Raw genomic sequence first — 23,140 nt, 5'->3', positions numbered from 1 at the left:
TGTGGCCTATATCTTTGGTCGTGACAATTTATCCTAAAACATAAAGATTTATCATTAAATCCACAACAATACTAATATTTAGCATTCTTTGAAGAGAAATTTATAATTAGGTAGCTCGTGAGTCAATATAGTGATGAATGTATTAAAAGCACATATTTATACATTTTAAATACTTAAAAAAATATCATTGTAATTTGATGGTTTTCAATAGAGCCTCAATGATAGTTTTCGATAGATTTTAATGGTGTGTCAATGGATATCATTTTTTTTTTAAAAAAAAACCTTAGGTTTCGACTAAGGAATTGATTCTCAATGAACTTTATCAATGTGACATTAAAGCATAATCGAAATCGATGTAGATCAAAAAATTCCAAATGAATATAATTAATGTAGATTAAAACAGCCAAAAAATTAACATTAATAATAATTATGCACTTAGAAATTGCTAAAAAAACTCATGAGAAATATTTTTTTCTTTGTGAATAAATGATGAGCACCACCAGAGATATGGAGAGACCGACGAAGATGAGTGAAAATATCCCAATTTTGTGAGATGTTGGGATTGTGGGTCTTGGGTTAGTTTGGGTGAGAGATAGAGGGAATGAACATGTGAGGAAAGCGGGCATTTTTATCCCATCTCACTAGTTCACAAAAAAAGGTTTCCTTATCATTTTTTAAGTTAGCTTTTCATGACTTCTTGCTATTCTATCATAATCGATATTTATCTAAAAAGACAAAAAATATATATAAAATGAGACTTTTGTCATCACTTTTGTAAGAAAAGCAACAAGAAAAAAGAACTGTCTAGGTGCTTTCCTTACAAATGGGACGAGAAAAATATCTTTCTTATCCCTTTATGTACTTTTTCTTGAACATACAAATACATTTCTCGTCTATTCCGTGTAAAAAGAATCCAGAAAGGGCTTCAACTTTTTTTTAAAAAAAAGTCACAAAAGAAATGATCGTTTGGATCGAATAATTAACCTTTATGCAAAAAGTGATTATATTATATGTTGACTGAATGAGAAAAATCTGTCTCAGGCCTTATCTTCAATAGAAGAAGAAACCAACAAAAGTCATTTTCAATTATAAGATCCAAGTCACTTTATGAAAAATCAAATAAGATACCGATAAATATTAAAGAGCATATGTTGTAAATATATTTTGACAGTCCTCTTTTTCTATACAGAAAACAAACCACTGGCTAATAACTAATTAACTCTTTCCCCAAATATATTTATATAATTAGGCAAAAAGAACAGTTCAAAGAATTGAAGTTATCGTAAGAAGAAAAGCTTAGGCAGTTGTAATATTTTTTTGGTTTAGGGACAGTACTGTCTGCTACAATATTATCAGACCTAGGCACAAAACAAAAGAAAACAATTAATAAATAATAAAACTGAGAAATAATCTCCAGATCCTCAAAAGAATGAACCCAAAATAAAACAAATTGCAAGCCCAAAAGGATGGCTTTAGCCTTCCCCTTCCCCTCCATCACTGACTAAATATACATTAAAAATTGACGAGAAGATGTTTTTTTTCTTTGTAGTGATGAACTCTGAATTTGAAGCATAATTTTCAAATTTTTTTATTTTTTAATCAAAGAGACTCAAATATTTTCCCTTAAAAAATTATCTGAAATTAAGGTCATGTTTAGTTGAAGTAAACATACTCCGTTACGCACACACGTTGATGTAAAATTGCGGTCCATATATAGTGCTTCCATTTATCCGAATATGAACCAATAGGAAATAAATCTTGGTCAAGTTTGGAAGACTTCCTTTACCATGCAATATCACGAGACATCAAATCTGATGTACTTAAAAGTCAAACATAAAAGTAGTTGTTGATTTGTGTAATAGTACTATTCGGTTTCCCTTGAAAAAAATAATAATATAAGAGTGGTAATATTCTTAGTCTTTTTTTTTAAAGAAAATTAAGAGAATTTATTTTTAAAATTAGCTTAAAAAATTCCATGTACTTATGGAGTGATAAAGAGCTAGCCTAATATTATTTAGGCAAGTATCTTAATATCAAGCAGTGTCATCATAATTATAGTTAGCCATATCTCTAGAACAGCTTAGCTGTGATCGATGGCGATGACGACATCACTATTTTTCTCCCTAGCTTGTTCAATCTTCATTATCGTTGCTCAACAAGCCACAGCCCAAAATTACCATTGTTTCAACGACAAAGGTAACTACACCCTTAACAGCAAATATCATGACAATCTCAATTACCTTCTCATAACCCTTCCCAGCTCCCAAAACGATAATGGCTACGGCTTTTACAATCTCTCTTCCGGAAATGCCTCCAACCAAGTTTTCGCAATCGGACTATGCGACGGCGACACCATGCCGGACGTTTGCCGGAGCTGTCTTAACAAGTCTACACATCTTCTCCAAGAGGTCTGCCCCAATCAGAAGGAGGCAGTCGCATGGCTCGACAAGTGTATGTTGCGCTACTCTAACCGCTCCTTGTATGGCATCATGGAAACCAGACCAAATATTATTATCAACAACACCCAAAACGTGTCATCCGATTCCGATACTGTTGAGGCATATTTCAAAGCTCTTAGAAGCTTAATAGATAATCTGAAAAGTCGAGCTGCCGCTGGTGGTTCACTTCGAAAATTTGCTGTAGATAATGTAACAACTCCAGGGTTTAAAACCATATATGGGCTTGTGCAGTGCACACCTGACTTGTCCCTGATCGACTGCAACAATTGTTTGGATGATGCTTTTGAGGTTTTTCCAGGATGTTGTAATAAGAAAAAGGGGGGAGAAGTACTCGGCACCAGTTGTAAATATAGATACGAGGATTACCTCTTCTATAATTCTACGGCTGCTGAAGTTTCGCCACCATCCCCACTGTCACAACGATCAACGGCATCTCCTCCTTCGCCTCTGACAACACACGGTAAACAAATTAATCATAATGTAATCTTGTTGCTGTTATTATTATTATTAGCTTTGTTTAATTATCATATTAGGTACTGTACAAGTATTATTACTGGTGGAAGATTATATTGTGAAACTCATCATCTGGTCATCAATTATTGGATTTTGCAGAAACGAAGAAAAACGCATCATCGTCTAGAACGGTCCTTATTGTTGTAATTGGGGCTAATGTTGTGTTGGGGATAGTCATCTCCATTTGTGTGGGTTTAAGACTGAGGAAGGCAATGATATTGAGGAAAAGTAAGTATTTCAAAAAAACCTATAGTAGTTTTTAAAATTAATACAGGATTAATTTAATTTTAGACTTTGTAGACTATTTTAATTACTCCTTAGTTGGTTAGTTTTTTTTTTAGTAGAAAAAGGGAGGTGATTAAAGTTTGAAAATCAAGTGCGACATGCATGATATATTTTTTAAAATTGATGAAGTAAACATTAGAAACAAAACGATCCAAGTGAGATATATGTGCGGTAGTTTCAAGCATGTATAATATCATTATATATTTTTTATTGAAACTTTTGATCAATACGTATATATATGGCATGATAAAATTTCAGTCAATTTAGAAGAGTTTGTTATTTCTCTATTAATTAATGAAACCATTGATGGCCATTAAGAGAAATGAAATTATATCATATATTTGTGTTGTTCAAGCTAATCACCTCTCCAACGAACCCGTGGAAGAAATTTTAAGTGTGGAATCCTTGCAATACAATTTCGACACTATCAAACTTGCTACGGATAATTTCTCTGAGGAAAATAAGCTTGGACATGGTGGATTTGGTGCTGTTTACTGGGTAAGAACTAATGCAAGTATATAAAAAATAATTTTTGTTTTTACATATTATGGAATAATTTTCAGATCCAATTCATTCCTATGATGGTTAATTTCACCATTATGTTAATGTGTTTTAGGGTAAACTTTCCCATGGAGAAATCATAGCAGTGAAAAAATTGCATATTGGATCAGCCCAAGGTGATCTCGAATTCAAGAATGAGGTCATGCTAGTTGCGAAGCTTCAACACCGCATTCTTGTTAGGATTCTCGGTTTCAGCTTGGAAGGAAGTGAAAGGCTTCTTGTATATGAGTTTGTCCAAAACGGAAGTCTTGATCACTTCATATTTGGTAATGTTGTTTTTCATATGATAATTGTGCTTTAAAACACAATTATCATGAAAATAAACAATTATATATATATTATGCTTCATTTAAAGTTTCATCGTGGACAAAATAATATATAATATATTTGAATATGCAGATCCAAGGAAGCGTGTAGATTTGGATTGGGATAGGCGTTACAAAATAATAGGAGGCGTGGCTCGAGGTATCCTTTACCTTCATGAAGATTCTCGTTTGAGAATTATCCATCGAGATATTAAAGCTAGTAACATCTTGTTAGATGATGAAATGAATCCTAAGATATCAGATTTTGGATGTGCAAGACTTTTTGTTGATCAAGCTCAAGACAACACAAATAGAATAGTGGGAACATAGTAAGTACACAATATTTAAAACTAGCTAGGCTATATATTGTTTTACAACTAATCTCACCATCTTATAAAATTAGTTTCTTTCTAATAATTTTGTGTGTCCCATAGTCATGATTATCTCAAAAGTTTTGATGCAATTAAGTTATAAGCAAAATTATGGATCTTTTAGATAATTTTCATGTAATAATAAATATTAATTTCAATTATTATTTTATTGTGTTTGCAGTGGATATATGGCTCCAGAATATGCCATGCGTGGACAATTTTCAATAAAATCTGATGTATTCAGTTTTGGTGTATTACTTTTAGAAATGATAAGCGGACAGAATATAAATAACTTTCATCAAGGGGGGCTTATAGACGACCTTTTAAGTTGTGTAAGTATAAGTTAGCAAGAATTAAGAGAGAACAACTTTTTATATATATATATATCAATATATACATTTGAAATAAAACTTTAACTTTAACATCATTGTTGTTGCAGACATGGACACACTGGAGAGAAGGAATTGCTTCAGAAATGGTAGATCCCTTGATGAGAGTTGGGTCAGGATGTGAAATAATGAGATGTATCCATATAGGACTATTGTGTGTCCAGGAAAATTTAGTTGACAGACCAACCATGAATACTATTGTTCTCATGTTAAATAGCAATTCTACCTCCCTCCCATTACCCTCAAAGCCAGCTTTCTTTATGCATAGCAATATGGGATCAGATATATCGACATTCCCACTTGAGTTCAATTCAAGAATGAATGTGCCAAAAAGGGAGTCTGTAAATGAAGGATCAATCACTGAACTTTTCCCTCGCTAGTGCTGTTGTTGAAGATTAATATTTAACTTGTAGTTACAACATGCATGGCCCTTCTTGTCATTTACATAATAATAAATTTCTTCTAAATTTGTATTTTCTCTAATGTCTTCTAAGTTTGTACCATTTTCTGCACATTGAAATATTAGGTCTACAGTTCTAACTCATATTTCTTTTTTCTTTTTTTGGGAAAACCATATATCTTCATTCAACGAAGCACAATTATACAAGTATAGGCAATTTGGTTATAACAATAGCATAAGCAAAAAAAGGGACATGCCTATCCACTCTATTAGATTCCCTAACAGAATAAAAGAACTTGCAACAAGCTGCTTTAAAATCTGCCTTCGATGCAATACCAACTCCCTCTGACTTCAAACTATTTTGAGTAATCATGTAAGTAGTTTTTTTTTGCTATAGTAGATCTCAAATGTACAGAAGAATCACTACAAGAAAAAATGCTTATTATAATACCAAAAAAGTATTATAAAATAGTTATCATAATACTTTTTGAATCATTAAGAAAAGCTGTGTTATCGTAAGTCATGACACTTTTCGTAATACATTTTTCCACTTATACTAAATTATTATTGAAAACTCTATCCTAAGACTTTTTTAGTATTATTTTAATATTTTAATATGCTTAAATTATCATTATCTTTAATAGTTTTCATAAGACTTCATTGCTCTTATATTGAGAGTATTATTGAATACTCTACAATAATACATTTTTTGTGTTATTTTCTCATTTTTATAAGCTTAAAATATAATTATTGTTTTGGTATTCATAATACTTTTTTATCCACTTATTTTACAATAATACATTTTTTGTGTTATTTTCTCATTTTTATAAGCTTAAAATATAATTATTGTTTTGATATTCATAATACCTTTTTATCCACTTATTTTACAATAATACATTTTTTGTGTTATTTTCTCATTTTTATAAGCTTTTCGGTATTCATAATACTTTTTTATCTACTTATTCTACAATTATTTAGAAACACTAGTTAATTTTTATTTAATAAAACTTGTTTTGTGATTCAAAACACTTGATGCAATATAGTGTCTAATAAACTCAACACATTCACTGTTAAAAAATACTACAATAAGTCTCAAACACTAACTCAGTCCGCCTTAAAAATGTCAATATATCTTTATAGCAAAATCTTGAAAAGTAAGCCTTATAATAATGGAAAATATATTGACCAAATGACATCAGAGATTGTTAGTTCTTCAAAGTCTTGTGTAAACAGGTAAGCATTATGAGAGTCATTAATATCTAATAAGTCATCCAATCCTTCAAAATCTATGTCATGCCGGCAATTAGGCTAAAAAATAACTTTGCTCCATGACTTGAAAAGAAATGGCACTGAGTGAAGTTTATCCATTAAATTTGTAAAGATTAATATCAGTGCTTCTGGTATCAATTCAGTCCAACCACCGTGAAATACTTCCATCCCTATTGACAATTAAAATATCATATAAGAATTAGGAAAAATGATCAATAAAATACGAGACAATGAAATTTAAATGTATAATAAAATTATGAAAAATCTGTACTACGACAAGACCAAAAAGATTATCACATATATATGTATGATCTTTTTGTTATGGCTAGTTGTAAATAATTGTAGAAATTGATAATCAAAATGATACTCCTTCAATCATTCTCAACAAACTAGAGAAACAAAAATTCCTAACCTTGTTTTGGCCTTTTGAGTTGAAAAATTATTAATTAGAAACAGGAAATAGTATAAAAACAATTAAACCACTAAAATTTCATATTCAGCAGCTACCAAGCCAGAGCAGTTAATCAAGCAGTATATTTCCTAAGCTAGCATCAACCCATCAGAGATAATCATCACTAACAGCCAAATATATATGTATGCATATATGTGTGTATGTGTTTGGATATAGACATTCAATAATTCACATCATTGTTCCACTAAACGATAGCATGCCACAACTAATAGCATACATACAACATTTAATTATTAAAGAACAGGAATATACAATCATTAAAACTTGTTTTCTTAGTAAGATATAATAACAATAAATTCTCTTCTGATGAGAGATGGTTTGAAAGCTCAATAAAGAAGTTAGTTATGGTTGCTTGGAAAGGGAAATTTGGTTGTTAATAAAGAAAGTCAAAATCTCTTCAGCTTAAAATTACAAGTGAACTAATTTACCTTCACAAATGTTGACTAAGTGTCTCAAATGTTGGCCATCCTTTACAACTTCTTCGACTAGTTTTTCCACAATTGTCCCTTTCTGCATTTTAAGGACAAAAATAATATTGTTTAAACAAAATTTCAGGATAAATAATTTTTCTGGAAGGGCTTCGATAGATGAATTTCTTCTAAGTACCTCAGGATCATCCAAAAGTAGCAAGGAACCAGATTCACGATTCAAAAGGTCAACAACAGTCTCATTGTAGATCTCCAATGCATAAAGTATCAAGGTAAAGTGGGGACTGTAAAATTTAAATAATATACACATAAGAGAGGTTTATGCCAGCTCAATAGAAAAGGTTTCTCATGCATCCAAGAACAAGAAACATATAAAAGTTCACCTAGTAATATCTTATGCGATCTCCTGTCCATTATAATTCTCAACTTATATGGCATGCTACAAAATCTCAACTGACTTAGCCAATGATTTTTATATTTCCATGTTTTACCAACCTAAATTTTTCTAAGACAAAATGAAAGGATACCAAAAAAGTACAAAAGAAACTAGAACAAAGCTAGAACTCACATTTTTTATATGTTCATAAATGTCATTTACAGAATTTTCTGTGATACCTCTCATGGTATATGTCTTGCCACTACTAGTCTGCCCATATGCAAAAATTATTGCTGCAACGAGGAAAAGATATCAAAAACATTGGATTAAAAAAGAACTACGAATTCTTGCCAAAAAAATAAAAAAATAATTTACCATTCATTCCTGTGGGAGCAGATAAAGCCACATCCTTGGCACCTTCTTCATAAACCTTTCGAGTAGCACAACTTGGCCCGAAAACTTTATCTGTAACGCATGAAATAATAAGATTATAACAAGCACAGGTTTCTTTAGAAAACTCAAATATGTATACTGTATGGGAAAAGGTTGCAAACCTCATGTACGATTGGGCATCTCGTAAACATCATAAGGCTACAGAATAAAACTAGGGGGAAAAAGTACCGAAGGTGTATGAAGTTACAGCCCTGTCATGATTTGGACTGTTGAAAACATGGAGTGGTCATCCACGTATTCCCAAGCTATTAGATCATAAAGTGCTTGTTCTCTCCAGCTAGGTGGCCTAAGCCGAACAGTGACTAATATTTTCTCCTCACGAACAGAGCACAATAATATTTGTTAACAGAGCAGTATCTGCAAATATAATTTGGACAACAACTCTATCCAGTGGGAGTTATTAGGAAGCTTATTGCCTTAAACCCAAGGGCCTAAGTACTGAGTAGATTCATTTACACACAGCCAACAAACAGGTGAGCAACAAGATTGCATTAGTCACGCTAAATAGAGTAGTAATATTTTAGATGATACAACATATAAACACAAACACATATACGAGTACTTGCTGCTCTAGCTTAAAATTAATAATATGAATTGTAAGAATAATGTTGCAAATGTTCATAGTGAACGCGTAACAGAAAAATGATCATCTAGGGGCCATTTGTTATAGTAGTTTAGGTGAGTGAGAATGGTAAAGTGGTTAACAATACTTTGTTTGGTACACTTTTTAGATTTTTTAAAATTGGGAAAGTAAACTCCGGTCTTTCTTTTATAGGGTAAAGTAAAAACATTATGAAGAGTGGGTTTTAAATGCTTAGGAATCCAATTCTCTCTTTCTCCTTCTCTCATCACCTTTTCAAAGGTGAGAATTTTTTTCTTCTTCTTCATCAACAATTCCATCTGTTTCAAAAAAAAAAAATTCTCATCTTTTTTTTGCTCAACAACATTTGTGGCTTCTATTCCTTAGGCTTCTATTCCTCAAGATCTGGTTGATTTAAAAAAAAAAATCAGCATATTTAGGTGAGTTGATTTTTTTTTTCTTTCTAAATCTGTGAAATTTGTAGAGAATATATATATGGTATATGTTTGATTTTTTTTTTCTGGCGATCTGTGATTTTTTTCAAGAAATACAAAATTTGTTAAGACTATATATATACTCATATTTACAGTGGTGTGGAGTTTTCTTTCTCTCGTTTGCCATTCTTCTCGCCGGCGTCCATCTCTTTCCTCGTCGTCGGCGTCATAGCTATTCGATCTCACTTGGAACTGAACCACGGTATGAATCTGATATGAGAGGGTTTTTCTCTTTTCAGTCCTTAAAATCTTCAATGAAGCATTATGCCATGAACTTGTGACCAGGAAACAAAGAGTGTTCCTTTAATTCATTTGCTTGATGATTATCATTACCAAAGCAATGAAGCATTATGAGCTGCTAATTATTGTTGCTGTTAATGTTATTAATTAATAAGGCATAAGCATAAAAGGAGAAGTGAGATAAAGAGCATTATTAGCAGATAGTAGCAGTTAGCACCCATTTATATTCTATCATTATATTAACTTAATTATACTTAACATCCATTGAAAGGCAAATGCAATAACTTTGTCTATCTTTGATACAAAATAAGGGTTATTATATAAATATACATATTGTTATTATTTCTCTGTTCAATATTTATTGTGGATTTATATGCATACAAGGTGTTTGTTCAAATATTTCACATAAATTTTTTATTATAACTATTAAAACTAATGATGATAAAACAAAAGTTCACTATAGTAAAAACAAAAAATATTAATTGAATGAATTTTTGCTTTATTTTATTTTATCTACACAAATAAGATATTGCCAATCAATCACTCTTTTTAGCATATTGTGTGTAGTGTAGATTTTATCCAATCTTTCAATCAAAACAGGCACATGCATATTGCCCAATAAAAATCACACACACACACACACACACATATATATATATATGAGTTAGTGTGTGAGCATTGTATTAGGCTTTCCTTCTATATATAGACTTTTTTACAAGTATTTTGATTCTTTAATCACTTGATTATGAAATATTTGTGTAAGGTTATGGATTTGGTGCAAAAGTAATGCTTTTAGAATAGATGACTTAAATACATTTATATTGGTTGAAAGTTCAGATATGGCTCGTCTTCCATTGGTTACAATAAAAAAGATTGGTGGCAAAATTGATACAAGAAATGGAGATGTTAAATGATATGATGTGTGTGTTTATTTTGATACTATTTATCATCATTACTAAAAGGGGTTTACGAAGAAAAATAATATGGGGTGAAACTTCTTTTCAAAGGCATCATATACGCCAACTAAACTATCATCGAATGATACATGATTGTGATTTAGCATGTTTAGAAAGCACTCGTATGGATAGGAGAACATTTGCCATTTTATGCCACCTTCTTAGAACTAATGTGGGTTTAAAGGGAACTAAAAATATGGATGTTGAAGAAATGGTAGCTATATTTTTACATATCATATCTCATGATGTGAAGAATAGAATTATAAGACGTCAATTTGCACGTTCAGGTGAAACAATAAGTAGGCAATTCAATCTTGTATTAGGTGCTTTGTTACGTCTCCATGATGTATTGCTAAAAAAACCAGAGCCAATTCTTGATAATTCAACAGATGAAAGGTGGAAATGGTTTAAGAATTGTCTGGGAGCACTTGACGGTACATACATCAAGGTCAATGTTTTATCATCAGATAGACCTAGATATAGGACCAGAAAGAACGAAATTGCCACTAATGTATTAGGGGTGGTGTCACAAGATATGCAATTTATTTATGTTCTGCCTGGATGGGAGGGTTCAGCAGCTGACTCAAGAGTCTTGAGAGATGCTATATCTAGGACAAACGGTCTTAAGGTTCCACAAGGTAATTAAATAAGTATAATTCTACTTTTTATATTTATACACCATATAGATTATTGTTCTAAATTGTTTTGTTAAATGACTTGTAGGATATTATTATTTATGTGATGCTGGATATCCCAACGGTGAAGGATTTTTAACACCATATAGAGGTCAACGATATCATTTAAACGATTGGGATATCCCACCAAATACTCCCCAAGAATTTTTTAACATGAAACACTCATCTGCTAGGAATATAGTAGAGAGAGCATTTGGATTATTGAAAGGACGATGGACAATTCTTAGAGGTCGATCATATTATCCTGTGAAGATACAATGTCGAATTATTTTAGCATGTTGTCTTCTCCATAACTTGATTATAAGAGAAATGCCTTTGGATCCTTTGGAACATTCTCCTATTGAGGAAAGTAACATTGGTGATGATAGTGATGATATAGGTGATGATTGTTATCGGCATATTGAAACATCAAGTGCGGAACTCGATGTGCCTAGATCTTATTTTCTGAAATGTTTGATTATGTTGAACTTATTTCATGATCAAGTTTGAACTATGAGGATATTTTTCATCATATGTAATATGGTTATATGGAGTTGTATAACTTCGCTGAGTTATTATTTATGATAATGTAAACATACATATTTGAATTTATTTATGGTTAAGTTTAAATTTATTTACAATTGATTGGTTGATGGATTATTAATCTATGCTTGCTTGTTTAAGTTGGATATGCATTCATAATTGTGTTTGATATTTTTTTAGGAAAAAATGGATGCTAGTTCCCAGTCGATATCAATTGGTGGGAAAAAGCATCAATGGACCACCGTTGAGGACTCTAAGTTGGTAGAGTGCTTAATGGATTTGACTAATGGTGGAAGGTGGAAAGCAGATAATGGTACATTCAAGCCTGGATACTTACAACAGTTAGAGAAAATGATGGCTGAAAAGATTCATGGTTGTGGACTTAAAGCACAACCACATATTGATTCACGTGTTAGGATATTGAAGAAACAATACCATGCAATTTCTAAAATGTTAGGACCTAATGCTAGTGGATTTGGGTGGAATGAGGTAGACAAATGTGTTGTGGCTGAAAAATCTGTCTTTGATGAATGGGTGAAGGTTAGTATCTCTATACACTACTACAAAACTGGGCTTTCCCGATACCCAACCACGACAGTCAACTCTGTTGACTGTCGTAATTGCTTAGCATGACTCTACGCTAACAGTTAAAAACTGTAGGCATAGAGACCAATGCCGACAGCTAATAACTGTCACCGTTGCTTTTGACTGTCGCTATTGACCCTAACGCCGACAGTTAATTCTAGACCAATGCCGACAGTTAAAATGTGTCGCTATTGACCCCAACGCCGACAGTTAATTCAAGACCAATGCCGACAGTTAAAAGGTGTCGCTATTGACCCCAACGCCGACAGTTAATTCAAGACCAATGCCGACAGTTAAAAGGTGTCGCTATTGACCCCAATGCCGACAGTTAATTCGAGACCAATGCCGACAGTTAAAATGTGTTGCTATTGACCCCAACGCCAACAGTTAATTCAAGACCAATGCTGACAGTCATAAAATGTCGCCAAAATTAAAATAAAAAGTCTAAAATTATAATTAATGAATAGTATAATTTTAAAAATAAACTAAATTATATAAATATATTTATAAAAATTATGTATTTATTAAAAACTTTTAAAACTGGATTTTTTTTGTTTCTAAATTTTTCATATTATTAACTTTTGTATTTATAATCATTTTTATATCAAAATTTATATTTATTATTCTTTAACATATTTATAAAATTAATATTAATTGTAAATGTATTATTTTAAATTTGATATCTTCTAAATAATTTAATAAATATTTATTAATAATTTTTAACATTATATATTATAGTAATTTAGTTGAAAATGAGTTATTTAAATAATTTATTTTTTTAATATCTTAATAATTGTTTTTTTTATTATATTGTACTTTTAATTAATTATTATATATTAAATTGATAATACATATTGAGATAAAAAGTTAAAATAATAAGTGTTTTTTTAAACTAAAATTAAAAAATAAATATATGTTATCTATTTTGTCAAAAAAATATATATGTTGCCTGTAATTAATAATGAAACCCTTTTATCAAATTAATAATAATAATAATAAAACCTTAAATCCCCAAATACCCGCTTTCTTTATTGTTTGCCGCTCCCTCCCCAAATTCCCTATTTTTCACTTGAACTCCATTTCTTCTCTCTTTCTCCGTATCCCTTCTTCTTCTCGCAAATCCATGGAAGACCACAGCCAAGCCCGCGGGGTGAGCATTTGTGAAGGCGGAGCACGAAGAGGCTTGCGAAGGCCTGACGTTGCTCACAGCGGAGGTGTGCGGCGGCTCACAGCGAAGGCGGAGCTGGGTTGACGATGGGCGCAAGGATGGGGCTGGATCTCTCGGAGTGAAACAGGAATGGTTTCAGCATCTATTTGTTTTTTAGTTGCAGAGATTGTTTTTGTAAGGTTAAACTTAAACCTATTTGATAAATTGCAGATATTGTTTTTTAGTTGCAAAGATTAATATTTAGTTTCATAAATTTTTCTTGGTAAAGCTTGTTGAACCCAAAATTTGCTGAGAGTTACATGGTAAATTGTATTTGACTATTTTGGCTTTATTTAGCTCTTTGGTTTGACACTTTAGCTTATCGATTTTTTTTAAAAAAATTTAGTCATTAATAGTATGTCGGCTCATCAAAAGTGGTTTGCTAACGCATTTTACATTCAGATGTTCTGGGATGAGGATTTATAGATTGAGAACTTTAATGGGTCAATATTGATATTTTTATGTATTATATGTTTTTTATAATTAGTATGTTCTGCTGGTTTATATATGTGCACAGAGAATGAGAGTGGTGAGTTTGATTATGTGGATGTGAGTGAGAAAGGACCACCACACTAGAGAGAGTTAAAGGAAGAATGGAGGATGAGAGTGAGTTTGATTGTTGGTTTAGCTCTTAAATTTTGGATCCTTTCATTCATGAATGCAAGTATCAGTAATGTGTATATATATATATATATATATAGCACAGAAAAGAAAGTGATGAAATTCCATGGTAATTTGCAAGTACATATATATATAAATTGCTATGTAATAAACTTCAATATATATTGTGTTGGTCTCTTGTATATTTCTCGTCACTGATTTTGAGTGCATTGAAACAGAATGTTATGATTTATACTACAGAATGGTCATAAAACTTTAATTAATCATACATGTGGCTCATTAGATATAATTGCAATTAAGGTGTGTGTAGTATAAAGTATATAGCAGAAGTTACCTATTATCAGTACTCTCATCACGTGTATGATTCCTTTGTCTTTGACATAAATACATATGAGCACCAAATATATATATATACATGTGCAAGGATAACACATGCACACACGAAAGAGAGTGAATGATTAATGAAGGTGTAGAGAGTTTGTTAAGTTTTCTTGTGATTGGAGAATAAGACAAATCATTGGTTAAACTTCTCATTTTTGTTTTATTGATTGCTTTCTTGCGTTCTGCTTACAACAGACTGTCTTTACCACAAATAAAGACTATGGAAAAGAAGAGAGAGAAGCACAATGGGCTGCAACGCAGAGGACACTCCATGGTCTTCAACCACCGGAATCCACCCGAAAAAAGTAGTTACAGGGAGCTTTCATAGATTGCAGAACAAGCCAAGCGCCGGGCTGAGGTGGCAAGGTGAGCAAGTGCAGCTTTCTAATTTTAAGTTGTATTGCTTGCCATACTAGGCAGGTTTTGAAGGGTCTATTGCCTTAGCAAAGTGTTTTTACTCATATTTTGATCATAAGAACTGTTGTGATTAAATTTTTTCGAGCTGCTTAGAAAAAATATTTGTTTCGATTTATGATTGCAGGCTTAGGGAGTTGCATACACTCAAGGGTCATGTTGAGTCAGTGGTGAAGCTGAAAGGTACCTTTCCTAGCACACTCTCACTCTCACCAGGTATACACACACACAAATATATATGTTTTTTTTTTGGTTTTATTCATTTTATTTCAGTTTTAACTTTATTTTTTTTCTCTCCCTCTCTCTGATCTGCTACTATGAAGAAAATCACCCAAAACTAGTTTTGATTTTGTGGTATATATGTGTATTTATTTATATATGATCAGCAGTTGATATTTGTAGTTGGTTTTTGTTTTTGTTGATAAATAAATATGATCTATAGATTTGTTTTTGTTTATATCTGTAGTTTTTTTATTTTGTTTTTGAGATCTGTTAAATGGAGTGAAAAATTGAGACTTTGGTGGAAAAATATGTTTAATTTGTGTAGGATTGTCATTAGTTGCACTGATTTAAGGAGGTTTTATTATATTCTTGGTTTTCCAACTTTAAAGCTTGTGGTACTTGATTACATGATTTGTTATGTTTTACCGGTTAAATATTTTGTTGTATTAATTTTATTCTCTATTTTTTGTGTCAGAAAGGGGAAAGTTTTTGGGTTTTCTATGTAAATTATTACCTGTATCTTAGTTGGACACTTTGATCATTATTTTGAGCATGAAATCTATTCAATTCCTCATAACCACACTTTATATATTGTGATACTTTTCAGCTTTGTAGTAATTATGAATATGATGATTTCTTTCAGGTTCCTTATAACTGCCATATTCTTTCTCTCACTATGATCTCAATATTTATCCTCTCATCGTTGATACAATGTTTATCTGATCTCAGTCCCATTTATTGAGAGAAATTTTCAAGACTAATGCATGTTCAACTTACGGGACTGCATGACAAAACCCATACATTTAAGGTGCCTACTACCCTGCTACTACTCTGATATCATAACCAGGAAAAAAAAGCAATAACTAGATTTTATGACTAGTTATTTCTATGGAACTAATTTGAAAAATAATGCATCAGGGACAAAAAAAAAATGAAGCAAGAATAATTCTAGTGATAGCTGAGTGAATATAATTAATGCATTGATACTGCATTAGTGTGGGATACTTTGTTTTTTATATTGCTTTGTTTATTTAGATTTGGATAATTTTTCTTTTTATATTTTTATGATGATTAAATTGGGGATATTTAATCTAATTTGATATAATATTTTCATCTTTTTTGGTGTATTCAGATTTATGTGTGCTATTTTATTATTGCATGTTTTATATATAGAAATAACTACATACATGAATTGAAACAAATTCTTATGTTATATCTGCTTGAAACTTGTACTTTTAGATTAAACATGTACAAATAGTAAGGAGTTTAAATTTTGTTGATAATTTGAAATCATGGTATGAAAACAGATCCTGAATTTGAGACTGCTGTAGAAATGACTCTTTTTATATATTGTCCTTCTGAGCTAAAATTATATTCAAAAGTTTGGTTAAATTTTATCTCGTGATTTATAATTCTTCTAGTATCCTGTAGGGTGACTCCATTTATTGATTTTGTTGCTTCTAGGTAAGTTCACGGTAGAAGGTAACAAGTAGCACCTTAGGAATATGTGAGACTGTTGAAACAAGTTTGCTTTAACAGCATAGGGCAAAGGTATATCTCTATTTCTTTTTGTCTTTCTCACAGTTATGATTGTCACACGAATCGCAGTCTGATTAAAATCTTGACACTAATCATAGTCTGAACTATTGAGAATCCTAACTTTTTTTTTTTTTTGAATTGTTGTAGGAAGTAGTACAAATTCTTACTTTGTAAAGACTATTGGTAACGAGGGTGAGTACAATGACAAGAAGAAGAAATATATGTTGTATGACAATGAATTTAGTATCTTATTTTATTTGTAATTTTTATTAGAGTAAATGATTCTTTTTTGAGTGTTTAATTATTTACTTTGTAAATCTAGTTATATATTTTTTAAAGCCAAGACGATTATGTTTATAGATAAGGCTATATAATTTTTGAGTTATATTTGTCAAAATTTTGTTTTATTAGATTTATAAATACTTTGTCTAAGTTTTGTTATTTTAATCTATAATTTTTTAGATTTGTATATAAATGTTTCATTTAAATCATAATTTTTAATTTAAAATAAAAATAAATATTTTTTTTGCAAGCAACGACGACACTTAATAACTGTCGGCGTTGCCAGCAACAGCGACACCTAATAACTGTCGACGTAGCCAGCAACGACGACACCTAATAACTGTCGGCATTGCTAGCAACGAAGACATCTAATAACTGTCGGCGTAGCCAGCAACGACGACACCTAATAACTATCGGCGTAGCTACCCCTACGCCGGCATAGGCAAATACGACAGTTAGTCAACTGTCGGAAAATCCCATTTTTGTAGTAGTGATATCTCTATTTTGATTTTATTACTTATCAATAATTTAGTTTATTTTATTGTTACATTTGAATCATGTTATCTCAATATTGTAGAGCCACCCAACAGCAAGAGGCTTAAGAAACAAATCATTTCCTCATTATGATGATTTGGGCCAAGTTTTTGGGAAGGATCGAGCTACTGGTCAAGGTGCAATGGGATTCTCTGAAACAGTTGAAGAGATTGAGACAGAGATTATGAATGATCAAAATGATGACTTTGATCATTTCAATCCATTAGATGAGTTGCTTGGCAATACAAGTTGCATAAACACTCCAACTTCTACAACACAAATAGGCAAAAGAGGTAAAAAGAGGGCTAGGACTGAAGATCCATTGATTGATGTACTGACTGATACAGTAAAACAATTTACTACCTTGCAAGCTAAAAATGGTGAGAACATGAAAATACTTATTGATTGTTGTGGTATTTGTAATCCACATAAAAGAATCAAGAAGTCTTAACTATACGATAGTTAATGTTAATATAGTTAAGGTGGTTAAGTTAGTTAATAGTCTCGGGTTAGTTTAGTCTTTTGCTCTCTATTTAAACCGTTGGTTAGAACTCTTTAGAGGGTAGAGTATTATGAGTTAGTGAGATTGATTCATACTGAATCATAGCTAAGGAGATTAAAGTCTGAACAAGAATCACTTTTCTTGTTCTCAAGTGATTTGAGAGGCAAAAGTTTTCCCGAGAGTATTTTTTGTATTTGTTCATGATCATGGTGTTTTGATCATTGAGAGATTGAGCTGCTGTAATCAAGAGTTGTATACACATTGTATCAATATCAATAAAGGGGAGAAACTGGAAGTAGGAACTACCATTTGGCCGAACCAGTATAAAACTGTTTGTGTTTCTTGCTTTATTTTCTTTTCTGTTTTGCTGAGAGAATTGTTGTAGCAATACTTTATCATTCGACTGTTTGATTGGCTTTACTGTGTTCTTGTGCATCAGTTTTATTATTGCTAACATTTAGCATTAGTTTGTAGTTGTGCTTGCTGTTTAATTGTGTTAGCAGGGATTACCACAGTGGTATCAGAGCCAGGTTCGCACAAGAACCGATTCTTTGAACAAATTCAAAGATCAAGAAAGAGATGGCATCTTCCTCAACCAGATTTGATCTGGAGAAATTTGATGGCAAATGGGACTTTAGTCTCTGGAAGGAGAAGATGATGGCGATTCTCATCTATCAAAAACTTGATATAGCTCTGGAAGAAGCCACTGAGAAGTCAGAGCCAGAAGCTGCTAAGAAGAAAGAATCTGACACAATCATCAAACAAGCTCGATCAGCAATAGTGATGAATCTTGCTGATAATGTACTTAGGCAGGTCATTGGAGAAAAGACTGCATTGGGACTTTGGAACAAACTCGATCAACTATACATGGCAAAGTCTACAGCCACAAAGATCTTCTTGAAAGGGAAGTTTTATGGTTTTAAAATGAATGCAACAGTTTCATTAGAACAAAATTTAGATGACTTAAACAAAATTTTTCTAGCTTTAACTAACATGGGTGAAACCATAAAAGAAGAAGATCAAGCTGTGATTATTTTAAATGCATTGCCTGAACTGTTTAAAGAAATGAAAACAGTGATAATGTATAGCAGGGATACTCTGACTTTGGAAGATGTTATGGGCACATTGAGGTCTCGAGATGCTGAAATGAATTGGCAAAAAGCTGCTAAACAAGAATCAAAGTCAGATGAAGTTCTAGTTGCTCGAGGAAGACCATTCAGAAGAGGAAATTCAAGAAATCGATGGAATTCAAACTCAAGATCAAGATCGAGGCCAAGAGAAACAAGAAAGTGTCACCATTGTGGTAAAGTTGGACATCTGATCAAATATTGCTGGGAATTAAAGAATAAGAAGAAGAAGGGAAAAGAAGAAGAGGAAAAGAACAATGGATCTAATGCAGTAACTGAGGATCCATACAGCTCAGATGGTGATGTGTTCACCATAATGGATCACACATCAGATTCGAATTTTTCAAGTGGAAAGGCTTATACCAGTTCAAATACAAGAGATGATGAAGAATGGATTTTGGACAGTGGCTGCACATACCACATGAGTCCAAATCGAAAATGGTTTATGAATTATTCAAAAGTTGATGAAGGGAATGTAATTATGGGAAATGACCATAAATGCAAGATTGCTGGCATTGGATCAATCACAATCAGAAACTCAGATGGCACTATAAAGACTCTAGAGAATGTCAGGCATATTCCAGATTTGAAGAGAAATCTAATATCTCTAGGGACACTTGATGATGAGGGTTATGAGTACAAATCTGGCAAAGGCACCATAAGGATTACTAAAGGTTCTTTATTGGTTATGAAAGGGATTAAGAGACATGGTCTCTATTTCTTAAATGGTGAAACTGTACTACCTGCACAGGCTGCAACAGTCAGCAAAATAATTGCCGATTCGAAGTTATGGCATGCTAGAATGGGTCATATAAGTGAGCAAGGCTTGGTGGAATTATCCAAGCAAGGCTTACTCAAGAATTATACACATTCTAATCTCCCTTTCTGTGAAACTTGTGTGCAGGGAAAGCAAACCAGAATCAAGTTTACTCAAAGCAGTTTTCGAGCAAAACAAGTTCTGGAATACATCCATGCAGATTTGTGGGGAGCCAGTAGAGTTAAAACTCCAGGAGGTAACCAGTATTTCTTATCAATCATTGATGATTACAGTAGAAAGGTTTGGGTTTTCCTATTAAAGTTTAAAAATGAATGCTTAGATAAATTCAAGATCTGGAAAATATATGTTGAAACTCAAACAGGCTGTAAGATAAAAACTCTAAGAACTGACAATGGCTTAGAGTTTATTAATGATGAATTCAATGATATTTGTATGAAAAATGGCATTCAAAGGCATAGAACTGTTATAAAAACCCCTCAGCAAAATGGTGTTGCTGAGAGGATGAATATGACACTTTTAAAAAAAGTTAGGTGCTTGCTTATTGAATCTAATATGCCTAAGAAATACTGGGGTGAAGCTCTTTATACTGCATGCTACTTAATAAATCGAAGTCCAAGTAGAGTAATTGGTCTTAAAACTCCTGAAGAACTTTGGAATGGTAAACCACCCTCAATGTCACATCTAAGAACATTTGGTTCAGCCTCTTATGCTCATAATGTTGAAGATAAACTAGGAAAGAGATCAATTAAATGTGTGCTTATGGGATACCAAGTTGGTGTCAAAGGATATAGGCTGCTTTCACTTGAAACTAACAAAATCATAATTAGTAGAGATGTTATCTTTAATGAGCATGATTTTCCTTTTAAAAGAAATGAGAAGGGTATGGTTTCTGATTTTGCAGGTAAAAACTCACCAAGAAAAAATGAAGTCAGTATTGAGATCGATTCTACACAACCATATCAAGATGGTCAAGACTGTGAACCTGAAAGTGGTACTGAGATGCAGGAGGAAGACCTCAGTGATTATCAATTAGCAAGGGATCGAGTCAGAAGGGAAATCAAGGCTCCTGTCAGATATGAAGAAGCTGATATTATTACATATGCTTTAAATATCAGTTCTGGATCTCCAAATGAACCAAAGACATATAAGGAAGCTGTTGACAGTAAAGACTCACTCAACTGGATTAATGCAATGAAGGAGGAGATTGCATCATTGAAGCAAAACAATACCTGGATTCTTGTCCCAAAACCAGAGAGGCAAAAGATAATTGGCTGCAAGTGGATTTATAGAATCAAAGAAGGAATTGCTAACAATGAACCAAGGATTTTTAAAGCCAGACTTGTGGCAAAAGGATTTTCTCAAATTGAGGGAATCGATTATTCTGAAATATTTTCACCAGTTGTCAAGATGAAGACAATTAGAATGATGTTGGCATTGGCAATTCAACATGACTGGGAAGTGGAACAGATGGATGTTAAGACAGCATTTTTAAATGGTCAACTTGAAGAAACAATATACATGACTCAACCTGAGGGGTTCAAAACTGAATCAAGAAGCACAGAGCTAGTTTGTTTACTTAAAAGGTCTCTGTATGGTCTTAGACAATCTCCTAGACAATGGTACAAGAAATTCGACTCAGTTGTCACCAAAGTTGGTTACTCAAGGTCAGACTATGATACATGCTTGTACTTTGCAAATTTAGACTCGAATTCAGCAGTGTTCTTACTCATCTATGTAGATGATATGCTGATAATGAGTAAGGACATGGATCAGATAAATCGATTGAAGAGCATACTAAGAAATGAGTTTGAAATGAAGGATCTTGGAGCTGCTAGAAGAATACTGGGCATAGACATTATCAGAAATAGAATCAAAAGGAGTCTGCTGCTAAGTCAAGAAAAATACTTAAAAAGAGTGATTCAGAAGTTTAAAATGGAAGACTCTAAAGGAGTAAACATTCCACTAGCAGGACACTTCACATTTTCTACTGATCAAGCCCCTAAAACTGATAATGAAAGGAAGAACATGGAAAAGATTCCATATGCAGAAGCTATAGGTAGTGTAATGTACTCTATGATTAGTACAAGACCTGACATAGCTTATGCTGTCAGTGTTTTGAGCAGGTACATGGAAAATCCTGGAGAAGAACATTGGAAGGGTGTTAAATGGTTATTAAGGTACTTGAAGGAAACAAGTAACCTTGGTTTGAAATTTGACAAAACAGGCTCGAAGACTCATCTAGAAGGGTATGTTGATGCTGATTATGCTTCAAACCGAGACACTAGGAAATCAATTACAAGTTACTGCTTTCAGTTAAATGGTAGTTGCATTAGTTGGAAGGTTCAACTGCAACAAGTTGTTGCACTCTCTACTACTGAAGCAGAATTCATGGCAACAACCGAGATTTTCAAAGAAGCAGTGTGGCTCAAAGGAATACTGAATGAAATAAAGATGCTTTCAGGGAAAGTTATAGTCTATTCAGATAGTCAGTCTTCAATACACCTAAGCAGAAATCTAGTGTATCATGAAAGATCAAAACACATTGATATAAGACTTTTTTGGATTCGAAACAAGATTGAAGAAGGTGAAGTTAATCTTGAGAAAATTCCCAGTGAAGATAACCCTGCTGATGCTGGTACTAAGGTATTAACTGTCAACAAGTTCCAACATTGTTTGAACCTGCTGAACATGGGAACTGTTTGAAGATTTCGATTACTCTCCCCTAGCTCAATCAGACATTTCTCTTTATGTGGATTAAGGAGGAATTTGTGGTATTTGTAATCCACATAAAAGAATCAAGAAGTCTTAACTATACGATAGTTAATGTTAATATAGTTAAGGTGGTTAAGTTAGTTAATAGTCTCGGGTTAGTTTAGTCTTTTGCTCTCTATTTAAACCGTTGGTTAGAACTCTTTAGAGGATAGAGTATTATGAGTTAGTGAGATTGATTCATACTGAATCATAGCTAAGGAGATTAAAGTCTGAACAAGAATCACTTTTCTTGTTCTCAAGTGATTTGAGAGGCAAAAGTTTTCCCGAGAGTATTTTTTGTATTTGTTCATGATCATGGTGTTTTGATCATTGAGAGATTGAGCTGCTGTAATCAAGAGTTGTATACACATTGTATCAAGATCAATAAAGGGGAGAAACTGGAAGTAGGAACTACCATTTGGCCGAACC

General features: G+C 32.5%; 2 protein-coding genes and 2 long non-coding RNA genes across 10 annotated transcripts; 3 read left to right on the top strand and 1 right to left on the bottom strand.

Annotated features, from left to right (window-relative positions):
* Positions 1-1,934: 1,934 nt before the first annotated feature.
* Positions 1,935-5,352, top strand: LOC133794269 (cysteine-rich receptor-like protein kinase 44). Its single transcript, XM_062231475.1, has 7 exons — positions 1,935-2,919; positions 3,072-3,200; positions 3,613-3,755; positions 3,874-4,084; positions 4,218-4,452; positions 4,676-4,826; positions 4,934-5,352. Exons 1-7 carry the CDS (start codon positions 2,094-2,096, stop codon positions 5,261-5,263), a joined length of 2,025 nt encoding a protein of 674 aa, XP_062087459.1. The 5' UTR covers positions 1,935-2,093; the 3' UTR covers positions 5,264-5,352.
* A 2,006-nt stretch (positions 5,353-7,358) lies between these two features.
* LOC133794279 (uncharacterized) lies at positions 7,359-8,288 on the bottom strand. Its single transcript, XR_009875172.1, has 3 exons — positions 8,204-8,288; positions 7,631-7,736; positions 7,359-7,534 (listed from the first exon to the last, which is right to left on the bottom strand). It is a non-coding gene; the product is annotated as an uncharacterized LOC133794279 (long non-coding RNA).
* Positions 8,289-10,747: 2,459 nt separating this feature from the next.
* On the top strand, positions 10,748-12,434 carry LOC133794919 (protein ALP1-like). Its single transcript, XM_062232360.1, has 4 exons — positions 10,748-11,189; positions 11,275-11,672; positions 11,949-12,308; positions 12,429-12,434. Exons 1-4 carry the CDS (start codon positions 10,748-10,750, stop codon positions 12,432-12,434), a joined length of 1,206 nt encoding a protein of 401 aa, XP_062088344.1.
* Positions 12,435-13,410: 976 nt separating this feature from the next.
* Positions 13,411-17,080, top strand: LOC133794275 (uncharacterized). Of its 7 annotated transcripts, none has more exons than XR_009875167.1 (7): positions 13,411-13,695; positions 14,078-14,166; positions 14,758-14,928; positions 15,104-15,192; positions 15,928-16,006; positions 16,663-16,749; positions 16,885-17,080. It is a non-coding gene; the product is annotated as an uncharacterized LOC133794275 (long non-coding RNA). The 7 variants fall into 7 exon arrangements; XR_009875166.1 differs by having other exon boundaries at positions 13,411-13,700; XR_009875165.1 differs by lacking the exon at positions 14,078-14,166.
* Positions 17,081-23,140: the final 6,060 nt, after the last annotated feature.

This window comes from Humulus lupulus, chromosome 8 (genome assembly GCF_963169125.1).
Source record: "Humulus lupulus chromosome 8, drHumLupu1.1, whole genome shotgun sequence".
NCBI classification, from domain to species: Eukaryota; Viridiplantae; Streptophyta; class Magnoliopsida; order Rosales; family Cannabaceae; genus Humulus; species Humulus lupulus.
Note: the sequence above shows the minus strand (reverse complement) of the source record. Positions and strands in the feature narration are given on the sequence as shown.

What these genes read in the sequence shown, in the direction of transcription:
- LOC133794269 (XM_062231475.1), top strand. Translation starts at nt 2,094, where the DNA reads ATGGCGATGACGACATCACTATTTTTCTCCCTAGCTTGTTCAATCTTC. An exon ending in GATTTGGTGCTGTTTACTGG is followed by an intron (nt 3,756 to 3,873) that starts GTAAGAACTAAT and finishes AATGTGTTTTAG; the next exon opens with GGTAAACTTTCCCATGGAGA. An exon ending in TAGACGACCTTTTAAGTTGT is followed by an intron (nt 4,827 to 4,933) that starts GTAAGTATAAGT and finishes TTGTTGTTGCAG; the next exon opens with ACATGGACACACTGGAGAGA.
- LOC133794919 (XM_062232360.1), top strand. Translation starts at nt 10,748, where the DNA reads ATGGATGTTGAAGAAATGGTAGCTATATTTTTACATATCATATCTCAT. An exon ending in CGGTCTTAAGGTTCCACAAG is followed by an intron (nt 11,190 to 11,274) that starts GTAATTAAATAA and finishes AATGACTTGTAG; the next exon opens with GATATTATTATTTATGTGAT. An exon ending in CATCAAGTGCGGAACTCGAT is followed by an intron (nt 11,673 to 11,948) that starts GTGCCTAGATCT and finishes ATATTTTTTTAG; the next exon opens with GAAAAAATGGATGCTAGTTC.